This window comes from Mustela nigripes, chromosome 6 (assembly GCF_022355385.1).
Source record: "Mustela nigripes isolate SB6536 chromosome 6, MUSNIG.SB6536, whole genome shotgun sequence".
NCBI classification, from domain to species: domain Eukaryota; kingdom Metazoa; phylum Chordata; class Mammalia; order Carnivora; family Mustelidae; genus Mustela; species Mustela nigripes.
This window is the reverse complement of record NC_081562.1, coordinates 88279701-88303576: the sequence shown is the minus strand read 5'-3', so window position 1 is coordinate 88303576 and position 23876 is coordinate 88279701. Positions and strand designations below refer to the sequence as shown.

Genomic DNA, 23876 nt, shown 5'->3' with positions numbered 1-23876 from the left:
TCTAAGTGGCTTGTTTGTGAGTCCTGAATTATGAACTCACATAATTGAATTATGTCAGTCTCCCCTTTCAACCTCATTCTTTCTTCCCCTTCCCATCACCACCTCCACCTCAGGCAATGGTCCCCTTCCTAGACCTAGAGGCCACTCTAGGAAAGCCCAGTCCTGGTGTGTATTGGCAGGCCCCTGGCACTGAAACCTTCGAGGGGTGGGGAGAATTTATATATATGCACACACATAGTGGTGCATACCACTGTTTTTACAGGGGCCGCCCCTGAGGTCGAAGCAAAGAAGAAACTGCTACCACAACCAGTAGTTCCCCGTCCCTAAATAGTAGGTAGCTGGGGGTCGTGCAGCACTGGAGTTCTACCATTGCATAGATTTGATACTTTTAGAACGGTTCCTTAAGCATTCTGGGCTTTAATGTCTTCATCTGCAAAGTGCGGATAACATTATCCACCCCAATGCTAGTCGTGAAAAGCAAACCTGAGCACGTAACGCAACGTGCTCAGCACCCCCGTAAAGCTTTACGTAGGCGGCGTTAGGGCCCTAACTCCTCCCCACCATCCCACCCACCACGTACGTTACAAACCAGCAGTCGCCACTAATACAGCCGGCCCCCTTTTGAGGAATCATGGGCGGTGAAGTCCTTTGGTGAACACACCCTCGTTTACAGTCATGGACGTGAGAACTACGCCTCCCAAGTTGCCGCAGGGAGGTAGTCGCCAAGGCCGCCCTCTGCTCCGCCCTCCTCACGCACGGCTTCCTGGGATATGTGGTCCCAGATCCTAGCCAGCTCTCCGACAAAAGAGGGCGGAGAAACCACAAACCCCAGAAGGCCTCGCGTCCCTTCTTCTCCCTCCCCTCCAGGAGTCGGACTGCTGTTTTTGTTGTTGGTGGAAGGTGAGGGAACAGCTGATCGGAGAGTGGGGTAAGAAACTTGGCCTAATTTGGGGGCGATCTGATGCGGGGGGGTCACCCCACTTTCCAGTCTGTGGAAGGGTAACCTAAGGGAACTGTAGAAGGGAGATGCCGGAAGTTTTGGGTTTTAATACTTTCCGTAGTGGAGAAGCCACCCCTACTGTTTTAAGAGTTCTGGGTCTCAGGGGGGCCCCCCGATCAGGAGGGTGCCCCCTAACTGTTTTCACCTTCTCCTCGGTCCTTCTCTATAAAGCTTGTTACGTTTCAGGTAGTTGGGAGAAGCTGAAATATTTACTCATTCTCTTCCAGGCAAGACTTGACCCTCGCAAACCTTCCCTTTCTCCTTACCCTCCCGCCCCAATCCAAAGGCCTTTACTGCGCTGAATCGCTGGGGGAAAAAAACCTCCCAAGTGGTAGAATGTTAAGGAACTCTAGAGCCCTGCAAAGTTGGGAGGAGGGACTCTCGCCTCCCTCTTGAACACTTGAATCTAGCTACACTCATACACTTTAAGTGCCCAGAGCTTTGTTTCGGGTCTGGCGAATGTTTCCAGCTGTTATGGATTTCTTTGTGGGGCATATTTGGTGTTCCCCAGGCTTAGATCTTTGCAGACAACTCATCCCTACTTAGACCATCAGAAGAATTGTATTTGGAGAAAACATAGGCTAATTTTGACTGGGGGCTTTTCAGAGATCAAACCCCCAAGATACTTCTTGTCCTGAATCCAGTCCTTATTTTGGAGGGAGAGGTTGCTTGTTTTTTGAGAACTGGCTCACCTTTCCTTCTCTACTGAATTTCTGTTGTTTTTTAAAGTCCTGGGCCCAACTTCAGCCTGACATGGAGTTGTGATGTTTAGGGGTGTGCACATGAGTACCTATGGCTGATTGGATGCCATCTTCTGCAGCTGACATACAATGAAGATGAGTGGGCTGGAGAGCAGTGATGGCGAGGGCCGTCTCACAGCCTTAGGCTGAGGAGTTCTGTTGATAATTGTTGTTCCTCACCCCATACGCATAGTTCCACCCAACTTGGAACACCTCTTCCTCTCAGTCCCATCTTACAGCATGCCTCCAGTTCCCCATCCAGGCACTTAGAATCGAGGCCAAAGGGGGCAGAAAGAAAATAGGAAAATACTGCAGCTGGGTTAACATAGTCAAACCAGTAGGTTTCTAGTTCTGTTCCCAGCAAGAGCTGAAGAAAATAATGTTAGGTTCTGTTTGAATTATCTCTCCCTTCTCTCAGCATCACATATATATTTCCCCTTCTCAGGGCCCCTTACTTCCCACCTTCCAGGCTATTCCCTACCAGGGGTGGGGCTTTCCTGGCTCCAGGCTCCCACATTCCATCTCCCCACACCACCACGTTCCTGCCGAGTGTTTCACTCCACCCTTGAAGCAGCCGCCTCCAGAATTCTTAACTTCCTGGAGTAATGAAGTGGAGAGAAAAAACCTGTCTTTCCCTATATCCTCCCTTTCACTTTGTCTCTTGAATGAGAGCAGAAGCTTTTTTTTTTTTTTTTTAATTCATGAAGGTGGACAACTCTGAGAGGGGAGAGAACTGGGACCTCAGGGGCCTGAGGATGGGACTGTTGATCCCCCCGAGCCACTTTCCAGCTCTGAAGACTCAGTCTTTACTTTCTCAGAGATTAGTTGTTGTTTTCAGATGTCATGAGTCGTCCTGGGTAGAGCTGGAGTGTGCAAGGAGACCCACTCAGAATGAGGGACCCCACACCTCAGTTGGATTTTGAATCCAAGAGCTGAAAGATACGGGGGATGGGATGGGGAGGTGGAGGTTGAAGGATTTGGAATGCTCAGGATGTTAAGAGGTAGAAAAGGAGGGACTCAGAAGGCAGAGCCCTGGATACTGAGACTTGGTCAATGGGGCTGTGAAAAGGGAACAGAAATGAGAGAGAACTTAACTCTAGGAAGAATCTATGACTCAGGAAAGGAACAATGTGAGACAGGATAGGGACTGACTCAGAAGGCCAGACCTATGTTCTAGAAACCAAAATGATACCTCCAAAGGGTTGTCTAACCCTCAGGGGCTGGAAACGAGATATGCCTTCATCTCCAGGTGTAGTGACAGGAGCTGTGAGTAGGTGGATATGGAGTTGGGGGGAAGAAGAGTTGGATTGGAGAGATTGTAGGATATTAACCCTTTATTTCAGAGGAGGGCCGATATCTTCAGGGCAGGATGGAAGAATCATCACTAAGCCGGGCACCTTCCCGAGGTGGAGTCAACTTTCTGAATGTAGCCCGGACCTACATCCCCAACACCAAGGTGGAATGTCACTATACCCTTCCCCCAGGCACCGTGCCCAGTGCCAGCGACTGGATTGGCATCTTCAAGGTATCTCTGAACCTTCTTTTGGCTCAGATTTATGGGCCATGAGTTGGTTGGAATAAGGGGAGTGACTTAATCCTTGGGTTCTCAACCTCATGTTGGTAGAAAAGAAGGGAAAAGATGTCACAGGTAACTGAGGGCTTCTATGTAAGCAGAGCTCATCTTCTCCCCATCTTACCTCTGCTCTCTTTCTCTTTTTTTAAGATTTTAGTTATTTGACGGAGAGAGAAAGAGAGAGAGAGAACACAAGCAGAGGGAGTGGGAGAGGGAGAAGCAGGCTTCCTGCAGAACAGGGAGCCCAATGTGGGGCTCGATCCCAGGACCCCGGAATCATGACCTGAGCCAAAGGCAGACACTTAATGACTGAACCACCCAGGTGCCCCTTAGCCTTCCTCTCTTCTGCCACAAAATGTCCCTCCACTTTGGCTGTCTCTCATCATCCCTGTCCGTATAACAGCATCCTGTCCCTGGTCAATCCCTCAGCCCTTTCTGCCATTCATAGCTTATAGTTCCATCACTTTACCCCTCTCCCACCATGGTCCTTCACAGGTGGAGGCTGCCTGCGTTCGGGATTACCATACATTTGTGTGGTCTTCAGTGCCCGAAAGTGCGGCTGATGGCTCCCCTGTCCACGCCAGCGTCCAGTTCCAAGGTACGAGGGAATATGGAAGGACCAGGATGGAGAAGCCAGGGGCATAGAGGTATAGAGGAAAGTGGGCTCAGAAACAAAAGTTAGGCACAGACAACAAAGAAGAAGAAGTGCAAATAAAGAAAATAAGAACTATATCCAGCAGGGCTCAGCAGACATAGAATTGTGGGATTATTATAGAATCAGGGACTTAGAGATGGAAGGAGCTATAGAGGACCACTAATCCTGCCTCCTATGAAAAAAAAGAGGATGTCCTCTTAGGGAGCTAGGGGTAGGGAAGAGGGAAGGAAAGGTGGGATCAAAGATTAAGAAGGTGGTGTTAGATTCTGAAAGACCTGGTTTTGTATCTCAACTCTAATACTTATGAGCTGTTTGGCCCTGGACAAATTACTTAATCTCTCTGTCTACTATCTTAACAATAAAAGGGGGTGCCTGGCTTAATAGGTACAATATGAAGGTTTGAAGTGATACAGGTAAAGGGTTAGCATAGTGCCTGGTACAGTGTGGGCACTCAGTAAATGGTAGCTAGCATCATGACGATGATGGTGATGGAAGGTAGGTTTGGGAAAGAGAGGAAGGACAGGACTAGGCAGAAGGGAGGGACAGGAGTATCCCAGGATATGGAAATACCCTGTGGGAAGTGGAGAGAGAACAGTATATGGAACAGGGAACAAGAGGCTAGAGCCAAGGGCAGTGGGTGATAAGTCACATCAAGGGGAAGGGAGACGTGTCAAACACTTGAGGGCCTGGGATCATATCCCGGGTCCATTCCTCTTCCCACAGCCAGCTACCTGCCCAAACCTGGAGCCCAGCTCTACCAGTTCCGATATGTGAACCGCCAGGGCCGGGTGTGTGGGCAGAGCCCCCCTTTCCAGTTCCGAGAGCCAAGGCCCATGGATGAGCTGGTGACCCTGGAGGAGACCGATGGTGGCTCTGACATCCTGCTGGTTGTCCCCAAGGCCACCGTGCTGCAGGTGAGAACAGTACAGCAGAGCTGCTCCTAGGCTGAGGAATGGGTGGGCAGCAGGGCAAGGGACCCCTTCTCACCTAACCCTCCCCTGGGCTCTGGCCTCAACCAAAGACCTTGCTGGGAGTTACACAATCTTGCCGTTTAGAAAGTCTCGGTCTAACATAGACACAAGCATGTAGGGCAGAAAAGCAAGCCGCCCACAGGCCACTGTCACTCAAGATTTCATAAGTACTTTTTGAGCATTCCTCCCAAGTGCCACATCCTGTTCTAGGCCCTAGGGGAAGATATAAAGGGTGGAGGGAGGCCACTCCAGGGAAGGAATGTTCAGAGGAAGGGGAGGATGAGACCTATGTCCAGGACAGGTGAGGAATGAAAGCAGATAGTATGGCCCTAGATAATTTTGGAGGCTCTCGAGCACTTGAAATGTGACCGGTCCAAATTGAGATGTACTATATGGGTGAAATACACAAAGGATTTTGGAGACATTGTATTTTAAAAAGTAAAAGATCTCAATAATTTTTTATATTGATTACATGTTGAAATGATATTTTGGGTAGACTGGGTTAGACAAAATATTATTATGGTGAATTTCACCTGTTTCTTGTTATTTTTTTGAAGTATCTACCAAAAAATTTAAAAACTTTGTGTGGCTTGTATTCTTTGCCCATTGGACCAAATAGACCAAACAGAGAAGAATTAGAGAGTGAGGGCAAATGTTGGCAAAGACTTCCTAAAGGCAGAGAAGGGACAGGGACAGTTGGGGGAGGAAGTACATACACTCCCCAGACAAGAGGACAGATTTGAGAAGGCTCAGGAGGTGAGAATGAGTAACTTGTCTGTGATGGAAGTAAATTCTTGCCTTCTAGAACCCTCTGAACACACAGAATCAACACAAGAATAGGAAGAAGATGTTTGTATCTTAAGTCAGACATGTGTGCACTCCTACCCCATAATCAGTTTTGTTGTTTATTTATTCTAATTCCAGCGTAGTTACCATACAGTGTTATGTTAGTTTCAGGTGTACAATACAGTGATTCAGCATTCCTTCCATTACTCAGTGCTCATCATGATAATGGTGATAGTCCCCATCACCTCTTTCACCCACCCCACCCACCTGCCCTCTAACCAGCAGTTTGTTCTCTGTAGTTAAGAGTCTCTTTCTTGGTTTGTTTCTTTCTCTCTCTCTCTCTTTTTTCCCCCATGCTCATTTGTTTTGTTTCATAAATTCCACATATGAGTGAAGTCATATGGTATTTGTCTTTCTCTGACTGACATTTCTTTTGGCATAATACTCTGTAACTCCATCCGTGTCATTGCAAATGGCAAGACCTCAGTCTTGCTTATGGCCAAGTGAAAGTTGTGTGTGTGTGTGTGTGTGTGTGTGTGTGTGTGTGTGTGTGTATGTGTGTGTATACCATGTTTTCTTTATCCATTCAGTATTCAGTGGACACTTGGGCTGCTTCCATAGTTTGGCCCTTGTAAATAAGGCTGCTATAAACTTAGGGGTGCACTTTTCCCTTTGAATTAGTGTTTTCATACTTTTTGGGTAAATACTTAGGAGTGCGATTACTACATCATAGAGTAGTTCTATTTTTAACTTCTTTTTTTTTTTTTTTAAGATTTTATTCATTTATTTGACAGACAGAGATCACAAGTAGGCAGCGAGGCAGGCAGAGAGAGAGGGGGAAGCAGGCTCCCAGGACCTTGGGAATCATGACCTGAGCCGAAGGCAGAGGCTTTAACCCACTGAGCCACCCACGCGCCCTATTGTTAACTTCTTGAGGAACCTACATACCATTTTCCGCAGTCGCTGCATCAGCCTTCACTCCCACCAACAGTGAGAGAGTTCTTTTTGTCCACATCTTTGCCAACACTTCTTGTTTCTTGTGTTTTTTATTTTAGCCATTCTGACAGATGTGAGGTGCTATCTCGTTATGGTTTTGATTTGCATTTCCCTGATGTTGAGTGATGTTGAGTATGTGTCTTTTGGCCATCTGGATGTCTTCCATGTTCTGTTTTTACATTTGTTATTCTCATTACAATTACCTTTCAACAATATATACTAAGAGATCACTTTACAAATGAGGACAAAGACACGGAGAAGGTAAGTAGCCCATTCAAAGTGAAATAGCTTGTAGAAATCGTAAACCTATATCTGTCAGGTTCCAGAATAGATAAGGTAAAATTCAGGGAGCCATCCCTTTTGTCTGCATGGATTAAGAGAGACTTCTTCCAAGGTTTCTGGAGCTGGTGTGTCTGGTGGTGGGCAGGCTTCAGTAACACCCCAAGGCTCCCCTTAACTCCCCTCTTTATATCTGTACTGATATAACTTCCCAGCCCCGAATGCATCTGCATAGTGATAGCGACGGGAGCATCACAAACACAGCCCACCTCTTCATCCTACCCCCTGTAGAACCAGTTGGACGAGAGCCAGCAAGAGAGGAATGACCTGATGCAGTTGAAGCTGCAGCTGGAGGGACAGGTGACGGAGCTGAGGAATCAAGTCCAGGATCTTGAGACTGCTCTGGCAACCGCCAGGCAGGAGCACGCTGAGCTGATGGAGCAGTACAAGGTGGGAGTTGGGCCAGGTGAGGGTGGGGCCTGGCTGCTCACCCAGGGTCCAAAATCTAACCCAGTGAAGATGGAAAAGGAGAGATACTAGTGGACTTTTAAGATGGTTCTGGCATCAAAAATTAGCTTTAGGGAATAACAAGTGGGATTAAGCTTGAGGTGACAGGAGACACATCGCAAACATAATGTGATAAGATTCTTTGCTCGCAGTAGTAGTGAGGGAGGGTGGAGGTGGCCATGTTCACCAGGGAATGTTCCCTTGCAGTTTCTTTCTCAAGGAAGGTGACAGGGTAGAGGGGTAAGAACAGTCAAATTCTGGTATGCTCCTCCTAAGGCCTTGTTCTGTTCTTTGAGAGGTGAGTCTCAACTTCATCTTTCTGAGGTAACCTTAATTCCAGGGGCTTTCCCGGTCCCATGGGGAGCTCATAGAAGAGAGGGACATCCTGAGTCAGCAACAGGGAGACCATGTGGCGCGCATCCTGGAGCTGGAAGATGACATCCAGGCCATCAGTGAGAAAGTGCTGACAAAGGAGGTGGAGCTGGACAGGTGAGAGGACCTCCTCTGCCCCTGTTCCTTCCTTTCATTTCCTGTCACCCCCAAACTCCAGCCTCTCATTTCAGGCAGCAGGCGAACCCGCTGTGTCATGTGGTTATCCCACTTACAGGGGAAATCTTTTCCTGCCGAGCTCTTCCATCTTTCCTGATCCTATTCTGTATTCCTCACCTTCAGAAGTCATCATAGTTACTATTTATGGTACAGCAAAGGCTAAGCAGGAGCCAGGAGCGGAGGACTTGGAAGAAGAGAATGGATAGAATAGTCAACATGAGATAAGAGAGGATGGATGTCAGATTTTACCACAGCAAAGATTAGAGGGGCGCCTGGCTGGCTCAGTCAGTGGAGTGGGTGACTGTTGATCTGAGGGAGGTGAGTTTGAGCCCCTCATTGGGCACAGAGATTACTTAAAAATCTTTTTTAAAAAAGAAGAGGGAGCACCTGGGTGGCTCCGTTGCTTAAGCATCCAACTCATCAGTTTCCGCTTAGGTCATGATCTCAGAGTTGTGAGATCAAAGCCGGTATCAGGCTCCACGCTGAGCCCAGAGTCTACTTGAGATTCTCCCTCTGCCCCTCCCCCCAACCCCTGTGCCCCTGCTCCAGTGAGCATGCACATACAAAAGCACTGTTTCTCTCAGTAAATAAATATATTTTTAAAAAAATAAATAAAAAACTATTATTTGAAAAATAATAGAAAATGAAAATAAATTCAAAAAAAGAAAAAGACTAAATTCCGTTCTCACTGTTAGGAAATGTTCAAACTAATGATCCAGGAACATTACAGAATCTCCTGAAAAAAGGCATGAGTCATAGAATGTTAGCACTGGGAGGAATATAGGGTATTTAAGAGGGTGGCTACTTCAAAAAGCAGCCTCTTTCAATATCAGACAACTGTCAATTTTTTATCTCTTGGATTGAACCAGACTTTCCCTTCTAGAACTCCTTCCTTTTACTTTCCTCCCTTGGTCCTGGTTTAGACCTCTGGAGCCACACAGAATGAATTTCCTTCTTCTACCAGACAGCTATTATTTCCACCGGATAGCACAAATATTGAACACTGGCCATGCCTGTGCTTCACATTTTCACCAGGAGAAACACCCTAGTTCGTTCTTTCATCAAATCACACAATTAAGCCTCTTTCATTCAGGATCGGCACATCTAATATCTATTTTTTAAACTCCTTAAAGGAAAGAAGCACATGAGCCAAGGCCCAGAGTAAAACATGAGTTACTCCCTGAGACTTCTCCAGTGCAGAATACGTTAGTCTTGCCCTAGGGAGCTACTTAATGTCTAGGTTCTAAATCATGGACTAGAAAAGCTGGGATCAGACTGAGCGTCTGGAAGAGATTAGGGACTGTCTAGACCAGGGGTCAGTCACCAATGGCCCATGTGCCAAATGTGGACTTGCCACCTGTTTTTGTACAACCTGTGAGGTAAGAATGGTTTTGACAATTGATTAATGGTTAAAAAAAAAAAAGATATGAAAAGGAAGATAGGAAATTCATATTTCAGTGTTCATAAATAAAGTTTTATTGGAACAGCCATGCCATTCACGTACATGTGCTCTGGTGCTGCTTTTATACTACAGTGGCACAGTTGAGTAGTTGCCACAGAATCCTCCCAGCCTGCAGAGCCTGAAGTATTTACTGTCAGGCCCTTTACAGAAAAGTCTGCCAACTTCTGATCTAGGTCCAAAGTTTATAATCAATCACGGCTGTTCCTTGCCTAAAAAAAGACTGGGTTCTGGTCTCTTGATGGAACGAAAACAACTAGGAAGCTATCCACAGAACATTCCTTAAAATGATACATAAAGAGAAAAGCAAAACTTTTTTCTAGATTGTGCTCTAGAACCAGGAATCTTGGGTACTTGGGGCTTACAACGTGATCACCGTGGCCTGGGGATTTGAACATCCTAAAGACAAGTGGAGGTCTGAGCCTAGAGGAGCACCAGTAGAAGAGCTCAAGACAGAAGTCTGAGTCCCTCATTGCTTCTCTGGTGACCAGTCGGTCATCTGATGTTCCATCTCCCCACTCACACAGGGTGAGGGACACAGTGAAAGCCCTGACTCGGGAACAAGAGAAGCTCCTCGGGCAACTGAAAGAAGCGCAGGCAGACAAGGAGCAAAGCGAGGTAAGGGCTCAGAGTCGGTTCGCCTTCTGAAGTGTCCCTGCAGTGTTTACTAATTAAGTCCTGTCTGAGTGCTAAGCACCAGAGTGGATAAAAATGTTAAGAGAACATTGTATGCACTCTCCTAGAAAGCATAAAATGTACACCCAAATAAGTTTAGTCAAAGTGAGATATGTTAAGCATCATCAGGGAAGAATGATAAAGTGTTGTGGTGGGGTGGCCCTGGGTGGTCCCATGTCAGGCTCCCTGCTGAGCAGGGAGTCTGCCCCTCACTCTGCTGATGTTCTCTCTTCCTCACTCTCTTTCTCTCAAATAAATAAATATAATCCTTAAAAAATAAAAACTAAAAAAGGGAGCATAGGGGTTCTTGGCTGGCTCAGTCAGCAGAACGTATGACTCTTGATCTCAGGGTCCTGAGTCCAAGCCCTACTCTTGAGCATAGAGCTTACTTTAAAAAAAAAAAAAAAAGGCAAAAGTGGGGAATAAACTGGCCTAGTATTTTCCAGCCTTTTTGGCTTTCTGCCCCACCTCCCCAGTAAAGTTTTATGTCTTCTGTGAAACCTCACTAAATAGATAAAAGCAGTATTTTATTACTATAAATTTATTTTTATAAATTCAAATGTACAGTGTTGACTTAGGAGGTAACAAAGCAATAAGGTAATTCTGATAGATGCCAGACCTTGAAATCAGAGGTTATAGGTAACCGCTCTGTCAGCCTCAGCAGCTAGAATATTTCTGTATTGTATTTGGGTTGTGCAGTACCAAGGACACTTTGAGTCTCACACACAAGGAGGTGCCAGGGACAGCCATTGTTTGACTGTCCACCTAGCCATCTCAGTGTGCTTTTCAGTTCAATAGAAACTTCATTCTGAGGTTTGCACAAAAATTAATTAACCTAGAATCATATGGCAGTGGATTGAGACTTGTATTAACTTGTGAGTCTGTGTGTTGGGTTTTTTTGGTTTTTCTTTTTTAATAATTTAGAAGAAGCTCGGATCACATATTTGCAGAACCTCTATATGGCTTCCTCCAAGCCCTAGGCTTCTGTAGAAGAATATGTGAAAACCATTTGCTCAGCAGTGAGGAGTAGGGAGAATTTGAGTAGACAGAGATGAGAGGGAGGCCATTCTGGAAACAGAGAAATATGCGGACAAAGGCTGAGCGCCCAGAACACTCAGGCAATTGAATGTGTGGGTGAAGAGTTTGAGGTAAGGCCTAGGTCAGATTGGAGAGGACTTGGAGTTTAGTCTTTATTCTGTAAGCAGTGAGCGACATCAGTGATTTTCAGGGGAGCGTGACACGTACTTTAAAAACAGAACTTTAAAGAAGATTCATGTGATTTTCTTATAGGAGATGAACTACTTACGGGATTATTCAATAATCCAAGTAGGATATGGCCAGGGCCGGAGCTGACATGGTTGCAGCGATAGCAGAAAAGAGAAAATGGCTGTGAACAAGATGGAGCATGAAGAGTCCGAAAGCTTTTTCGTGGGTCGTTAAGGAAAACAGAGCCAAGCAGGCATAGCACCGACAGATCCAGCCTGAGTGACCTGAGAAATAGTACCATGGGTGGAACTAAGAGCAGAAAGGAGTAGAGTGGGAGGTAGAATGTGCTGAGTTTGAGGGCCTTATGGTACATCCAGACTGAGTTTTGATCTAAAAGGAAGAGCAGATGGGCACCTGGGTGCCTCAGTCAGGTGAGAGTCTACCTTCAGCTCAGGTTGTGGTCCCAGGGTCCTGGGATAGAGTCCCACATTGGGCTCCCTGCTCAGTGGGGAGTCTGCTTCTCCCTCTCCCCTGCTTTCTTTCTCTGAAATAAATAAATAAAAATCTTTTTAAAATAAATAACTAAAAGGAAGAGCAGAGAAGCAGAAATGCTGCATGGGATACCTAGATGCATGTAAGAACCTGCCCAGGCTGGGATACTGGTACCTCATGTTGGGAGCTGGAGACTGGATATTCAGGACTGAGTGGCTTTGAGCTGAGACCCTCAGCTGGCTGAGAATGGCTGGGAAGGGCCCACAAGAGCTGAATACTTAGGTTTGTGTTAAACCTGGAAAGCAGAAACTTGACCTCTCTCATCACAGTGGTTCACCCGCCAGCCACCCCAAATACATAACACCCCTTTCCTTACCTATTTACCACTCCATCAGGCTGAGCTCCAAATGGCACAAGAAGAAAACCATCGCTTAAATTTGGAGCTACAGGAAGCAAAGGGCCGGCAGGAGGAACAGGGTGCTCAGGCCCAGCGACTGAAGGACAAGGTGGCCCAAATGAAGGATACCCTAGGCCAGGCCCAGCAGCGTGTGGTAAGTGAAGCCCTCAGGCAACAGGAAATAGAGGAAGTTCCAAGGGCTCACTATAGAAAAGTCTGGGGGAAAAGACAAGGCTGGAGATGGAGCAGGGCAAATCTTGAGCCCAGAGGCAGTGGTAGGTAGCAGGGAGCCTGGTAACCTCTGTGGCTCACGAGGGACTCTTTGGGAACCCTAACTCCATGTTCTCTTGTCTGCTGAGGCCGAACTGGAGCCCCTGAGGGAGCAGCTTCGAGGAGCCCAGGAGCTCGCAGCCTCAAGCCAGCAGAAAGCCACCCTTCTCGGGGAGGAGCTGGCCAGTGCAGCAGGAGCCAGGGACCGCACAATGGCCGAGCTCCACCGCAGTCGCCTGGAAGTGGCCGGAGTCAACGGCAGGCTGGCTGAGCTCAGCCTGCACCTGAAGGAGGAAAAAAGCCAGTGGAGCAAGGAGCGTGCGGGGCTGCTGCAGAGTGTGGAGGTAGAGGGATGGGGGCACCTGGCAAGCTCACAGCCACTGCCCCCACCTCCATGGGGCCAGAGCCCCTCAGAGGACAGAGGGATGAGGATCTTCAAGAACTCAGGGATGGGGAGGGGCTCCAAAGGAGGTACAGTTAGTTCACTGTTTAGGGACGACCTGTCCCTAAGCAGGGTGCCCCTGTCCCTTGTAGAACCTTCCTTGGTTACCATCTTGATTCAGAAACATTTACTGCCCCAGGAATCGGGCCCCATCAGTAATGCCCGTTCCTGATTAGCAAGGCACCTTCTGGCATGTCCCTTCCTTCACTGAGAAGTATAGGGAATGGGAAAGCCAAGAAAGGGAGAAATTGCTCCCCAAATACTCATTTAAATAAAAGAAGGAGCACAGTGAGCAATGGAGTTATTGCCAGTAGTGTCTGTTTTCCTTCACCTTTCCCCTCCCATGTTCCTCTTCGGCCACGTCACAGGCGGAGAAAGACAAGATCCTGAAGCTGAGTGCAGAGATACTGCGACTGGAAAAGGCAGTTCAAGAGGAGAAGACCCAGAACCAAGTGTTCAAGACTGAACTGGCCCGGGAAAAGGATTCTAGCCTGGTGAGGCGTGCAGCCACCCATGAGTCCAGTCCTCTGGCCTCCTGAGGCCATGGTGCCCCTTCTTGCTGTCTTGGGTGTGGGCTCAGAAGTCCTGGCTGCTCACTCCATGTTGAGTGGTCTCTTCCTTGCACTTGTCCCACGGCTCGTTGGTTTGAAAGGTACAATGTCCCCTTCTGTTCTCAAGACACATATCCTGAGCCTCTCAGGGGTGACTTAGGAGAATTATAGAGTGCCCTGCCATGACCAGGGCCTCTGCATCCCAACCCCGAGGCCCTCACCCAGGCCCACACTCCAAAGGCAAAGTCTGGGACTCAGGCGATTGCCTCCTGTGATCAAGACGGGAGTCATGGAAGAAGCATGTCGGGACTTCCCTTGTGTGAGTTGGGGCAAAAGAAGGACAGAGGCACAGAGAGACATGGTTCTAGGTTGGTGGGTCCAGGTCGCAGAGCCTGGCTTCCTGGAGGCACATTCTAGGCTCCCCACTCCCTCAGGTGCAGCTGTCAGAGAGCAAGCGGGAACTGACAGAGCTGCGGTCAGCCCTGCGTGTGCTCCAGAAGGAAAAGGAACAGTTGCAGGAGGAGAAGCAGGTGCGAACCCATGACTCAGGCTCCCTGGATGCCAGAATTGAGGACTTGAGGGCTGGGAACTTCGGATCTTCCTGCCATCTCTTGGCTTAGAAACTGTTATCTCTGAGAGAGCCCAGAGGTGAAAAATGGGACCATGCCTCCTCTCGTTGGCCGATTTGACAGGATAGGAGAGGACTGCCAACAGGGAGGGAGAGATGCAGGGGATAAAGAAGGGCTCCCGGGTGGGGGGGAGTGAGGCTCTACTTTGAGGTGCCCCCCACTGTAGGGAAGGCATCTCATTCTGAGGAACTGAGAGTTCCTCTTGGGTGCCCAGGGAGGTGGGATCCGCAGGGCAGCAGGGTGGGCACCCTCCCAGCCTCACCCACCTCTCCACCCCCAACACCAGGAGCTGCTGGAGTACATGAGAAAGCTGGAGGCCCGCCTGGAGAAGGTGGCAGACGAGAAGTGGAGTGAGGGCGCTGCCACAGAGGATGAGGAGGCGGCCTCAGGGCTGAGTCTGTACACCCCCAGTCTTGTGACACCACTTCCCCTCACCCCATTTCCTTGCTGGGGAGAGCTGCGTGTGGCCCCTCTGGGAGCTGCTTCCACCTTTTGTGTCTTGCCCTTTTCCTTCCCAGACACTGGCCCCTGTCTAGTTTAACCTTATCCCTCATCCAGAGGAGACAGCCCAGCCAGCCTCTAACAGCTCATCCTTCTGTGCCCTCTCCTCACTGACAGGCTGCCCAGCGGCTCTGACAGACTCAGAGGATGAGTCCCCAGAAGACATGAGGCTCCCTCCTTATGGCCTGTGTGAGCGCGGAGACTCGGGCTCCTCTCCTGCTGGGCCACAGGAGGCTTCTCCCCTGGTTGTCATCAGTCAGCCGGCTCCCATTGCCCCCCACCTCTCAGGGCCAGCTGAGGACAGCAGCTCTGACTCGGTGAGCAGTGCAGAGAAACAGAGCCAGGGGCACTGGGGAGGGGGAAGGGGGAGGGTGGGTCATATCCAAGTGGCCTAGCCTCTGGAGCAGTAAGTCTTAGCTTCACAGGGCTCTCTTTTTACCCTGAGGGAGAGGAGGCAGGCCCAGCCTCTCTTCAAGGCCATCCAACGAATAACACCCCAAAACCCAATCCAACCCAATAGCCTTACTGCTCTCCACCCCTGCTCCCCACTTTGCTTCTTACCCGCCGGTCCCCATCAGAACTCCTGTCCTGCCTCACTCCTACTGCAGCCCACTGTCCACTTGTCTGGGCCTAGACTACTCTTCTCTCACCTGCTCCAATGGGCTGCTACCCTGTCTTGGGACCCTCACTACCCCAAAACCCAGTCTTATCTCTTTGGTGCCCAGGAGGCTGAAGATGAGAAGTCAGTCCTCATGGCAGCTGTTCAGAGTGGGGGTGAGGAGGCCAATCTGCTGCTTCCTGAGCTGGGCAATGCCTTCTATGACATGGCCAGGTGAGTGCAACATGGGGAGACCAGGAGGGAGGTGGGAGGATGCCAGTGGAAAGGGCATCCGGGTGCATAGTCCCCATGCCCTTTACCCAAGCTCCCTCTTCTTGGCCCCAGCCAGGAAAAGGTATGGTTGACACAAAGTCACCCACCACTCAAAATCCCAGGTGCCTTCAGGTCATTCCTGCCCCCATCTTACCAAGGCACATGTGCACTCGGGCCCTGCCTTTAACTGGCTTCTGTGTTGTTCTAGCACCATCTTCCGTGGAGCCCAAATTGCCCTGCATCCCCTCTCTCCTGCCCCTTCCCCCTCCCCAGCCACCAGGTAGGTACCTAGGCTATGTCTGGGGAGGAAGGGAGGTGGCTGATGCCCCCAGGGATGCGGTGAGAGAGAAGACTGGAATCCATCTGGCCAGCTCTGAGATGTCCCTCTTCCCTGACTCCCCCGGGAAGCCCTCTGGGTGATGCAGCTGCTGGGGTGGGGGGGTTCAGGTATCAGATTGCCCCATGGGCCTTCCCTTTCCTTTCGCAGGTCAAGAGGGGAAGGCAGGGGGAAAGAGATTTTATCATCTAGCCCCCAGCTTTGCCTTGAGGCGAGATGGGCTCAGGGCAGGGAGGGGGTGATGCTGTCATCCTTCTCAGCTGGAGCAGGAAGATGAAGGACGATGTCAGACTCATTTTCAGCCTCATTAGGCAGCAGACGGAGACGGAGGGAGGAGAGCAGGGGGCTGGGGGATGGGCCGCGCACTACACAGCAACTGGCAGGGTCTAAAGAAGAGAGGACATGGAAAGCCAGGAAACCAAGCTCCAGGAGTGTGGCGAGAAAGATGCTGTGGGTGAGCGGGGGAGAGAGAGCCCCCAGGGAGCTGCCTGAGGAACCAGGGGACCTGGGAGCCCAGGGGCATGGATCCCTTTCCCCGAGGTCCATAAGGCAGGAGGACACTGGAGTGCACTGACCCTCTCCTTTCCCTCTGTCTCCTGCAGTGGCTTTGCAGTGGGTCCCTTGTCAGAGGCCAGCACTGGGGGCCCTGCCACCCCGCCGCCATGGAAGGAGTGCCCCATTTGTAAGGAGCGGTTCCCGGCCGAGAACGATAAGGATGCGCTGGAGGACCACATGGATGGACACTTCTTTTTCAGCACCCAGGACCCCTTTACCTTTGAGTGAGCTCACCCCTCACCCCAGGACATGCCCAGATACACTTACACACAGACACACACTCACGTACAGACATATACTTAGGTCTAATATCTTTCCTGATACGCGGGGCTCCATGATATTCTGTTCCCCAAGAACCGCTCTCTGAACCGTGTTCATCCTAAGCTCTTGCCTTCATCCTGTCCTGCCTGGGGCTCTTCTGTCCAGGCAGGGGCCCTCCTTGGAAGCAGTGGCTGACTTCACCCCCTGAAAGCTGTTTGGGAGGAACCAGGATGGAGGAGAGCATCCCCCGGGGGACTTGAATCACCCCCTCCTAGCCCTGGTTGCTCTGTCACTGACACGAGCCACCACCCCACTGCCACCACACTGCCACAGACACACACACACACACAGGCACTCGCACTGTCTCTCTCACACACACACACACACACTGCTGCCCCAAAGCCAATTCCTGGGGCACCCCACCCACTTTTAGTCGGGGTCTGTGCCGGTTTACCTGGGTTTTCTCAGGGTCCTGCATGGAGGCGGTGGCGGCATGGGCATCATGGCCTCTTCGGGTCTCTCTCAGTTCTGAGTTTCAGTGGTTCTTTCTGTTCCCCCCCCATCCCAGCCCCATGGCCTGCACCCCGCCCCAGCCTTTCCCACACCATTAGGTATGAAGTTTGGAGGTTTCTTTTGTATTTTTGAGGTTTTCTGTACTCTAGCTCCTGCCCCTCTCTGCCATCCCTCCCCCAGTGTCCTCACATGGAAAGAAATAATGCATTTGTGCCTTCTGTGAGGGATGGGGGGAACAAAGGGTCCCAGGTGTCCCCATTTCTCACCCCTTCCTCCCTCTCCAGGCTCCCCCACAGCAATAAGAGCTTTCCTTCATTATCCCTCCCTCGATCTGTAGTTTGGACAAATATATTTATATGATATGTATACCAATTCTAATAAAATGTGTTCTTATCATGAGGTGTGACTAGAGCAATGAGGGCCCAGATGCCTGGCTCCTGGACCATACTGGGGGGGGAAGGGGAAGGGAGGGAGGGGACTCCCTGCTGCCTTATGCGAGACAGTGCCTGACAGCATTTCCACATTGTGCCTCCTGATAGGCCAAGGAGGAGAGGGGTTTTTGTCTCAGGTTGGGGGGCTGGGGTCTGGCTTGGAGAAGACTGCAGTGGCCGGAGGGCAGGGCGGCAGGAGCAGACTGATGGGTTGACATGGGCCCTGACATGGAGTGGGGCGGGGTGGGACCCAGAGTTGTAGGCCCAGGTGCATGTCTCAGAAGGCAGAAGTTTCCCCTGCTCAGACCTTCACCCTCCATAGCAGCCGTCCCTGTACCGTGGGCCAGAGGCAGGCATTACTCCCACCAGCAGTTCACCCCTCCTTGAGGAACCACTTAGTAAAACATACCCTAAACTGCGTACTTCTATAGCCTATTTGATATTCCTTCCATCCCTGCCTTCTTTTCTCCCTCTGCTGTCGTCCTCATGTGCACGTATGCACACTCGGACTCCACGGTCACAAAAACATACCCATCCACTCTAACCAGCTTCACAGGCTAGACATACACACAGCATCATAAAGCATTTATTAAGGACCGATGCGCTCACCAAGGCTCTCAGCAGCACCCAGCACCGGCCCTGCCTATAGCCCCCTTGTTCCCCATCCCAGAAACTCCCTTAGGAGCCACCCTCCTTTTTCTTCAGTGCCTCTGAGCTGGCAACCTGCACTGATCTCTCTCTCTCCACCCACCTGAAATCCCCCCAATCCACCCTCCTCCCAGCCCCACCTGGATGACATCTTCCATCCTTCCTTCTTCCCTCCCGTCGCTGTCTCCTAGCAACCTCATCTCATTCCCTGAATCCCTTCCAAGGAAATTAGAGATAATGGATCTCTCCTCTCTCCATCTCAACTCCTCTTTATTGATCCTCCTTTAATGAAAGTTAATTATAACAATGATTTAATTAATAGAATCCCTCTCTTCCTTTATTGCTTCCCGTATTAAGACTATTAATAAATACGAGCTGGGCTGACAGAGGCATCCATCACCCGCCTGGGATTCCCCCCATCCCTCCTTTTTCCCTCCCCCTCACCCCCTTCCTCGCTTGGCCTATAAACTTGCCGGGGTAGTGGGGGTTAATCAGAGAGGAATTATGAGCCAACATCCCCAGCAGGAGGTGCATTTAATGAAATCACTTGTGATTTATGTCTGGGGATGGCTGGGGAGGGAAGAATCTGGAACCCAGACATCCTGGCTTCCAGAAGGGTGCCCCACCTAGTGCAAAAGGAGGGGAAGGGAGACAGAAACAGGGTCCCAGAGCCCCTGCCCCCATCCCGCAGCCCCTGCCATGCCACTCAGACTGCTGCCCCGCCCTGGAGCCATATGGGTAGCCACACTAGGCCATTGACACAGGCTGCCTGGCTCATAGTGCTTACACGAGATGCAGCATAGGTATTCTTTCCCACCTGCAGAACATCACAGGGGTCATTCTCACCATCCATTCTCCCCAACCCAGTTCTGCCTCACCTTCCCCAACCCACTGTACGGTCTGCTCCTCCACGAAGTCCCCCAGGTCCTCATCAGACCCCTTCACCTGGATATCTAGAGTTCCCAACTGCTCCTTTTTCTGTCCTTCGTGTGTCTTCCTGTGTGCTCTCTACACCTTCAGGCTGGGAAGTTTAGAGCCAGTTCTCATCCTCACTCATGATCTGCCTACCCCAGGATCTAGCACATAGTCCCTGACAGACACAGGGAGCTCAGGGAGGATAACTGACTGCCTGCACCAGGGGCAGGGGCGGGGGTGGGTAGCAAGACACCCGGGTTCCAATGTCAACTCTTTCTCCTACTTTCTGTGCCGTGTTTGGCAACTTGGCCTTTCTACTTGTTTCCCTTCTGGGATGGATGGTCTCTTCTGCCTTGCCTCCCAACATCCATGCAGAAACTGTTGGATCTGAATGGGCTCTAGGCCCTAGTATGAAAGGAAAAATCCAGACCAAGTAGCAGATAGGAACTGGGGTGTCACTCGGTGGTGGGAGAGAACAGTGGGAGAGAACAGTCACTCCCTGCTTGTAGAACCTCAGTGGCCGCCCAACTAAAGTGCAGGTCCCTTAGTGATCTGTCAGTCAGGGTCTCCACCCTCCGACTCCAACCTGCCTTTCCATTCCCATCCTACCCTAAGGAACCCTGGACTCCAGTGTCACGGAACCATGCTACCATTTTTTGCAGGCCTCTGAGCACATGCTTTCCCCACAGCTCAAAGGACGCCTCCTCCATGAATCCTTACTTGACTTCTCTCAGTCCCTCCCTGAGATGCCACATACAACCCTTTGTAAAAACACACCACAGCAGGCTTACAAGTCTTTCTCCTCTCTCAACTCTTATGTCTCAGGTTCCTGAAGCCCAGTCCGGAGACTGGCACATAAGGGCCAGTTCTTCCAAAAATAAATTTTGTAATTATTTTACTAAAATATTTCATACATACAGAAGTATATATATGTCCACATAAAAGGAATGAGGAATAAAACAGGGAGCATCACTGCACTCACTAAACAGCTTTAAAAAACATTAGCAGGGCACCTGGGTGGCTTAGTCATTAAGTGTCTGTCTTCAGCTCAGGTCATGATCCCAGAGTCCTGGGATTGAATCCCACATCGGGCTCCCTGCTCAGCAGGAAACCTGCTTCTCCATCTCCCACTCCCCCTGCTTGTGTTCTCTCTCTTGCGTGCTCTCCCTCACTCTCTCTATCAAATAAATAAATAAATCTTTTTTTAAAAAATAAAGGAAAGAAAAACATTAGCAATACTGTTGAAGTGCCCTGTGTAGCCTGAAAGAGTAAAATGTGATGTCATTTGGGATCGAGACATGTCATGCATGTTTGTGCTCAGAGAACTTTATGGAGTGCTCTTTACAGGTCAGGTGCTGGGAGTAGAGAAGAACAGCCAAAAACAGTCAAAAAACAGCTTCTAGCCAACATAAAGCAACAAAAACAGGAAAGCAAGATAAGCACTCCTGTAGAGACAGGCATGGTAGGCTCTGGGCCCACAGAGGAAGGATAATTAACCAAGACTTGGGGAGACAAAACTTACCATGGGTGACAGTGTAGAAGCTCAGTGTTAAAGAGACAGAAGGAACAGAATGTACGAAGACCTAACTGGCTCAGAAGGCTGAACACTCAGGTAGGGCTGCTGAGTGAAGGTTGTACACTGTGAAATGAGCCTGGGATGATGGACTGGGAGGTCTCAAACGTTCACTCAACATTCACTCAACTAATATTCATCGAGTGCCTGCTGTGTGGCAGGCGCTGTTCTAGGCACTGGGAAACAGCACAAGCAAAACACAAGAATGCCTGCCCTTACGAAGCTTACACTCTGTTGCCAGATCGTGGAAATCCAGAGAAACCAGTTAGGAACCCCTTGTAGTATCCCAGGCAAAAATAGTAAGCACCGAACCAAAGCAGTGTCAAGAGGAAAAGAGGCAGAATTCTTGAAGATGCAGAATTAATGGGACTTGGTGAAAATTAGATATGGGAAGTGAACAGGAGTCAGGTTGATCCCGAGTTTCTCATTTCAATGACCAGATAACCAACAAGGCCATTCGCCAAATAAATTGTATAAATGGAGAAATACATGGAGGGAAAATATGACTGGCGCAATTTTGACTTGTTGAAATTCCAATGTGTTTGTAATCTTCCAAAAGAGAGATCCAACAGGCAGTTGGATAGATAGATATAAGTCTGGAGCTCAAGAGAGTTTAGAACTGAGAACAGAGACTTAAGATCCTTGAAAGTAAAAGTGATGAGGGTGGAGAAAGATCACCCAGGTGTCCCTGCATGTAAAGTGAGAGGGTAAGGGGGCCAAGGGCAGAACCCACATGACTATCCACAGGAAAGGGAAATTTGGAGAACTCGAAGTCTTGGAGAAGACTGGGAGGATCGGTCAGAGGTAGGTGTGGCTGGTGCTGGAGAGTGGTCAAGGGAACGACTCCTGGAAACCACTGGCTTGGCAAGAGGAGCTTGGGGAAAGTGTTGGGGCTGGAACTTACCGTGCTGCTGAACAGCACAGAACCTACAATAGATACACAATTCTGACCCACAAGAATTGGGAATATATATGAGTCAAGGTGTCAGAAAAATCAAGGGCGGGAACCGAGATGTCTGGATCCAACATCAAAGAATTCCTACTGCTTCTGACTAGCCAGGCATGAGGCACGCTCTAAGCTGGCATTGTCCACTCTGCTAGCCACCAGCCCCTGTGACTACTGAACACTTGAACTGTGGCTAATCCAAATTGAAATGTTGGAAGTATAAATTGCATAACAGATTTCAAGACTTAATACAAAATTAAAAAAGAATTTCAAAGAAGTTTATATTGATTAGGCTTATTTAAATGATAATTGGGTATCTTGGGTTAAATAAAATATGTTAATGTTAGTTTTATCTGGTTCTTTTTTTTTTAAGATTTTTAATTTATTTATTTGAGAGAGAGCGAGCATGAGAGTAGAGAGGTCAGCAGGAGAAGCAGACTCCCCGCCATGCAAGGAGTCCGATGTGGGACTCGATCCTGAGACTCCAGGATCATGACCTGAGCCGAAGGCAGTTGCTTAACCAACTGAGCCACCTAGGCACCCTACCTGGTTCTTTTTTTTTTTTTTTTTAAGATTTTATTTTTTTAAAAAATCTCTACACCTTGGGGTGCCTGTGGCTCAGTGGGTTAGGGCCTGTGCCTTCGGCTCAGGTCATGATCCCAGCGTCCTGGGATCAAGCCCAACCCCCGCGTCATAGGGCTCTCTGCTCCACAGGGAGCCTGCTTCCTCCTCTCTCTCTGCCTGCTTCTGCCTACTTGTGATCTCTGTCAAATAAATAAATAAAAATCTTTTTTAAAAAATCTCTGCACCCAACGTAGGGCAAAACATACAACCCCAATATAAAAAGTTTCATGATCTCCCAACTGAGCCAGCCAGGTGACCCTGGTTCTTTTTACTTTGTTTAATGTAGCTACGGGAAAACTTAAAGTCACAAATTTAAGACCATGTATTACATTTCTACTTCACAGTGCTAACTGAAGCCCTGTCCCAGAATGGGACCCCCGCAACCTGGACATCTCTAGACTTCCAGGATTCCTCCTAGCAGGAAGATACATGCCTGAAATTTCCAAGACTGCATACTAGACACACTTCTCTGCCCCATGCTACCGAGACCATAACCCAGGGCAAGAGATCCCAATGCTTAGTACCCCATGTCTAGGTGGCTGGTCCTGGTCCCTAATATTTTTTTCCTTCCCCAGGTCTATTGATAATCAGGTAAGAGTAGAAATGTGCTATTCTAAGTCACAAAAGTGAATTTTTTTTCCAGGCTTAGAATCCAGAATCTCTCAACCCTAAATTTAGAAGCTGTATCTTCCCTCTTCTGTCTCCCCTATTTCTCAACTCCCATGCTTTTCTAAAACTGGAAATCTCCCAGATTGGTAAAATCATGGTGGTGTGGCAATCAAATAGGTGTTAGAGGTCTCCAGACTTAATTTGTCATACTTCCTAACCATATGACTGGGAGCAAAACGCTCCATCTCTCTGAGCCCTTACTTGCAAAGTGTGGTTAACTCTCTCCTGAAAGGTTATTGGGATGATGATATGAGATCAAATGTGTAAAATGCCTTGTACAGAGCCAGGCACATGGTAGGTGCTTTATAATTTGGGGATTTGTTTTGTGTCTTACCCCTGCATGTTTGGAGAAATAGAGCAAACTCTGGTTTGCATGTGGGGACTGATAGGACCTCAAAACCAAAAGGGCACTTAGAGATATATTTCCAGTTGCTCACTCAGTACAGAAATTCCCTGGACTACATCCCTCATTGGTAGTCATCCAAGCTCTGCTTACACATCTCCAGGGGCCATTCATCGGTTCACTCAATAAATAAGAACAAGGCACTGTGGGAGCCACAAAGAAGGGCAAACACAGATCTTGCTGTTAAGGAGCGTATATATTTAGAGCAAACTCTGGTTTGCATGTGGGGACTGATAGGACCTCAAAACCAAAAGGGCACTTAGAGATATATTTCCAGTTGCTCACTCAGTACAGAAATTCCCTGGACTACATCCCTCATTGGTAGTCATCCAAGCTCTGCTTACACATCTCCAGGGGCCATTCATCGGTTCACTCAATAAATAAGAACAAGGCACTGTGGGAGCCACAAAGAAGGGCAAACACAGATCTTGCTGTTAAGGAGCGTATATATT

The 23876-nt window shown here is 49.1% G+C and overlaps 1 protein-coding gene across 3 annotated transcripts; it reads left to right on the top strand.

Moving 5' to 3' along the window:
• Positions 1-835: 835 nt before the first annotated feature.
• CALCOCO1 (calcium binding and coiled-coil domain 1) lies at positions 836-17614 on the top strand. 3 transcript variants are annotated; one of them, XR_009404840.1, is made up of 17 exons: positions 836-928; positions 3084-3265; positions 3809-3911; positions 4692-4882; positions 7292-7450; positions 7848-7996; positions 10043-10133; positions 12284-12439; positions 12645-12899; positions 13366-13491; positions 13983-14078; positions 14464-14572; positions 14796-14995; positions 15404-15510; positions 15758-15829; positions 16037-16340; positions 16489-16535. XR_009404840.1 is itself a non-coding variant. In XM_059403288.1 (15 exons), the coding sequence occupies exons 2-15, from the start codon at positions 3110-3112 to the stop codon at positions 16667-16669; spliced, it is 2079 nt and encodes a 692-aa protein (XP_059259271.1). In that variant the 5' UTR covers positions 857-928; positions 3084-3109; the 3' UTR covers positions 16670-17614. The 3 variants fall into 3 exon arrangements, 2 of the variants coding, with proteins under 2 accessions (XP_059259271.1, XP_059259272.1); XM_059403288.1 differs by lacking the exons at positions 15758-15829; positions 16037-16340 and having other exon boundaries at positions 857-928; positions 16489-17614; XM_059403289.1 differs by lacking the exon at positions 16489-16535 and having other exon boundaries at positions 857-928; positions 15758-16107.
• The last annotated feature ends 6262 nt before the right edge of the window (positions 17615-23876 follow it).

What these genes read in the sequence shown, in the direction of transcription:
- CALCOCO1 (XM_059403288.1), top strand. Translation starts at nt 3,110, where the DNA reads ATGGAAGAATCATCACTAAGCCGGGCACCTTCCCGAGGTGGAGTCAAC. An exon ending in GCCAGGCCCAGCAGCGTGTG is followed by an intron (nt 12,440 to 12,644) that starts GTAAGTGAAGCC and finishes TTGTCTGCTGAG; the next exon opens with GCCGAACTGGAGCCCCTGAG. An exon ending in AGTTGCAGGAGGAGAAGCAG is followed by an intron (nt 14,079 to 14,463) that starts GTGCGAACCCAT and finishes CCCCAACACCAG; the next exon opens with GAGCTGCTGGAGTACATGAG.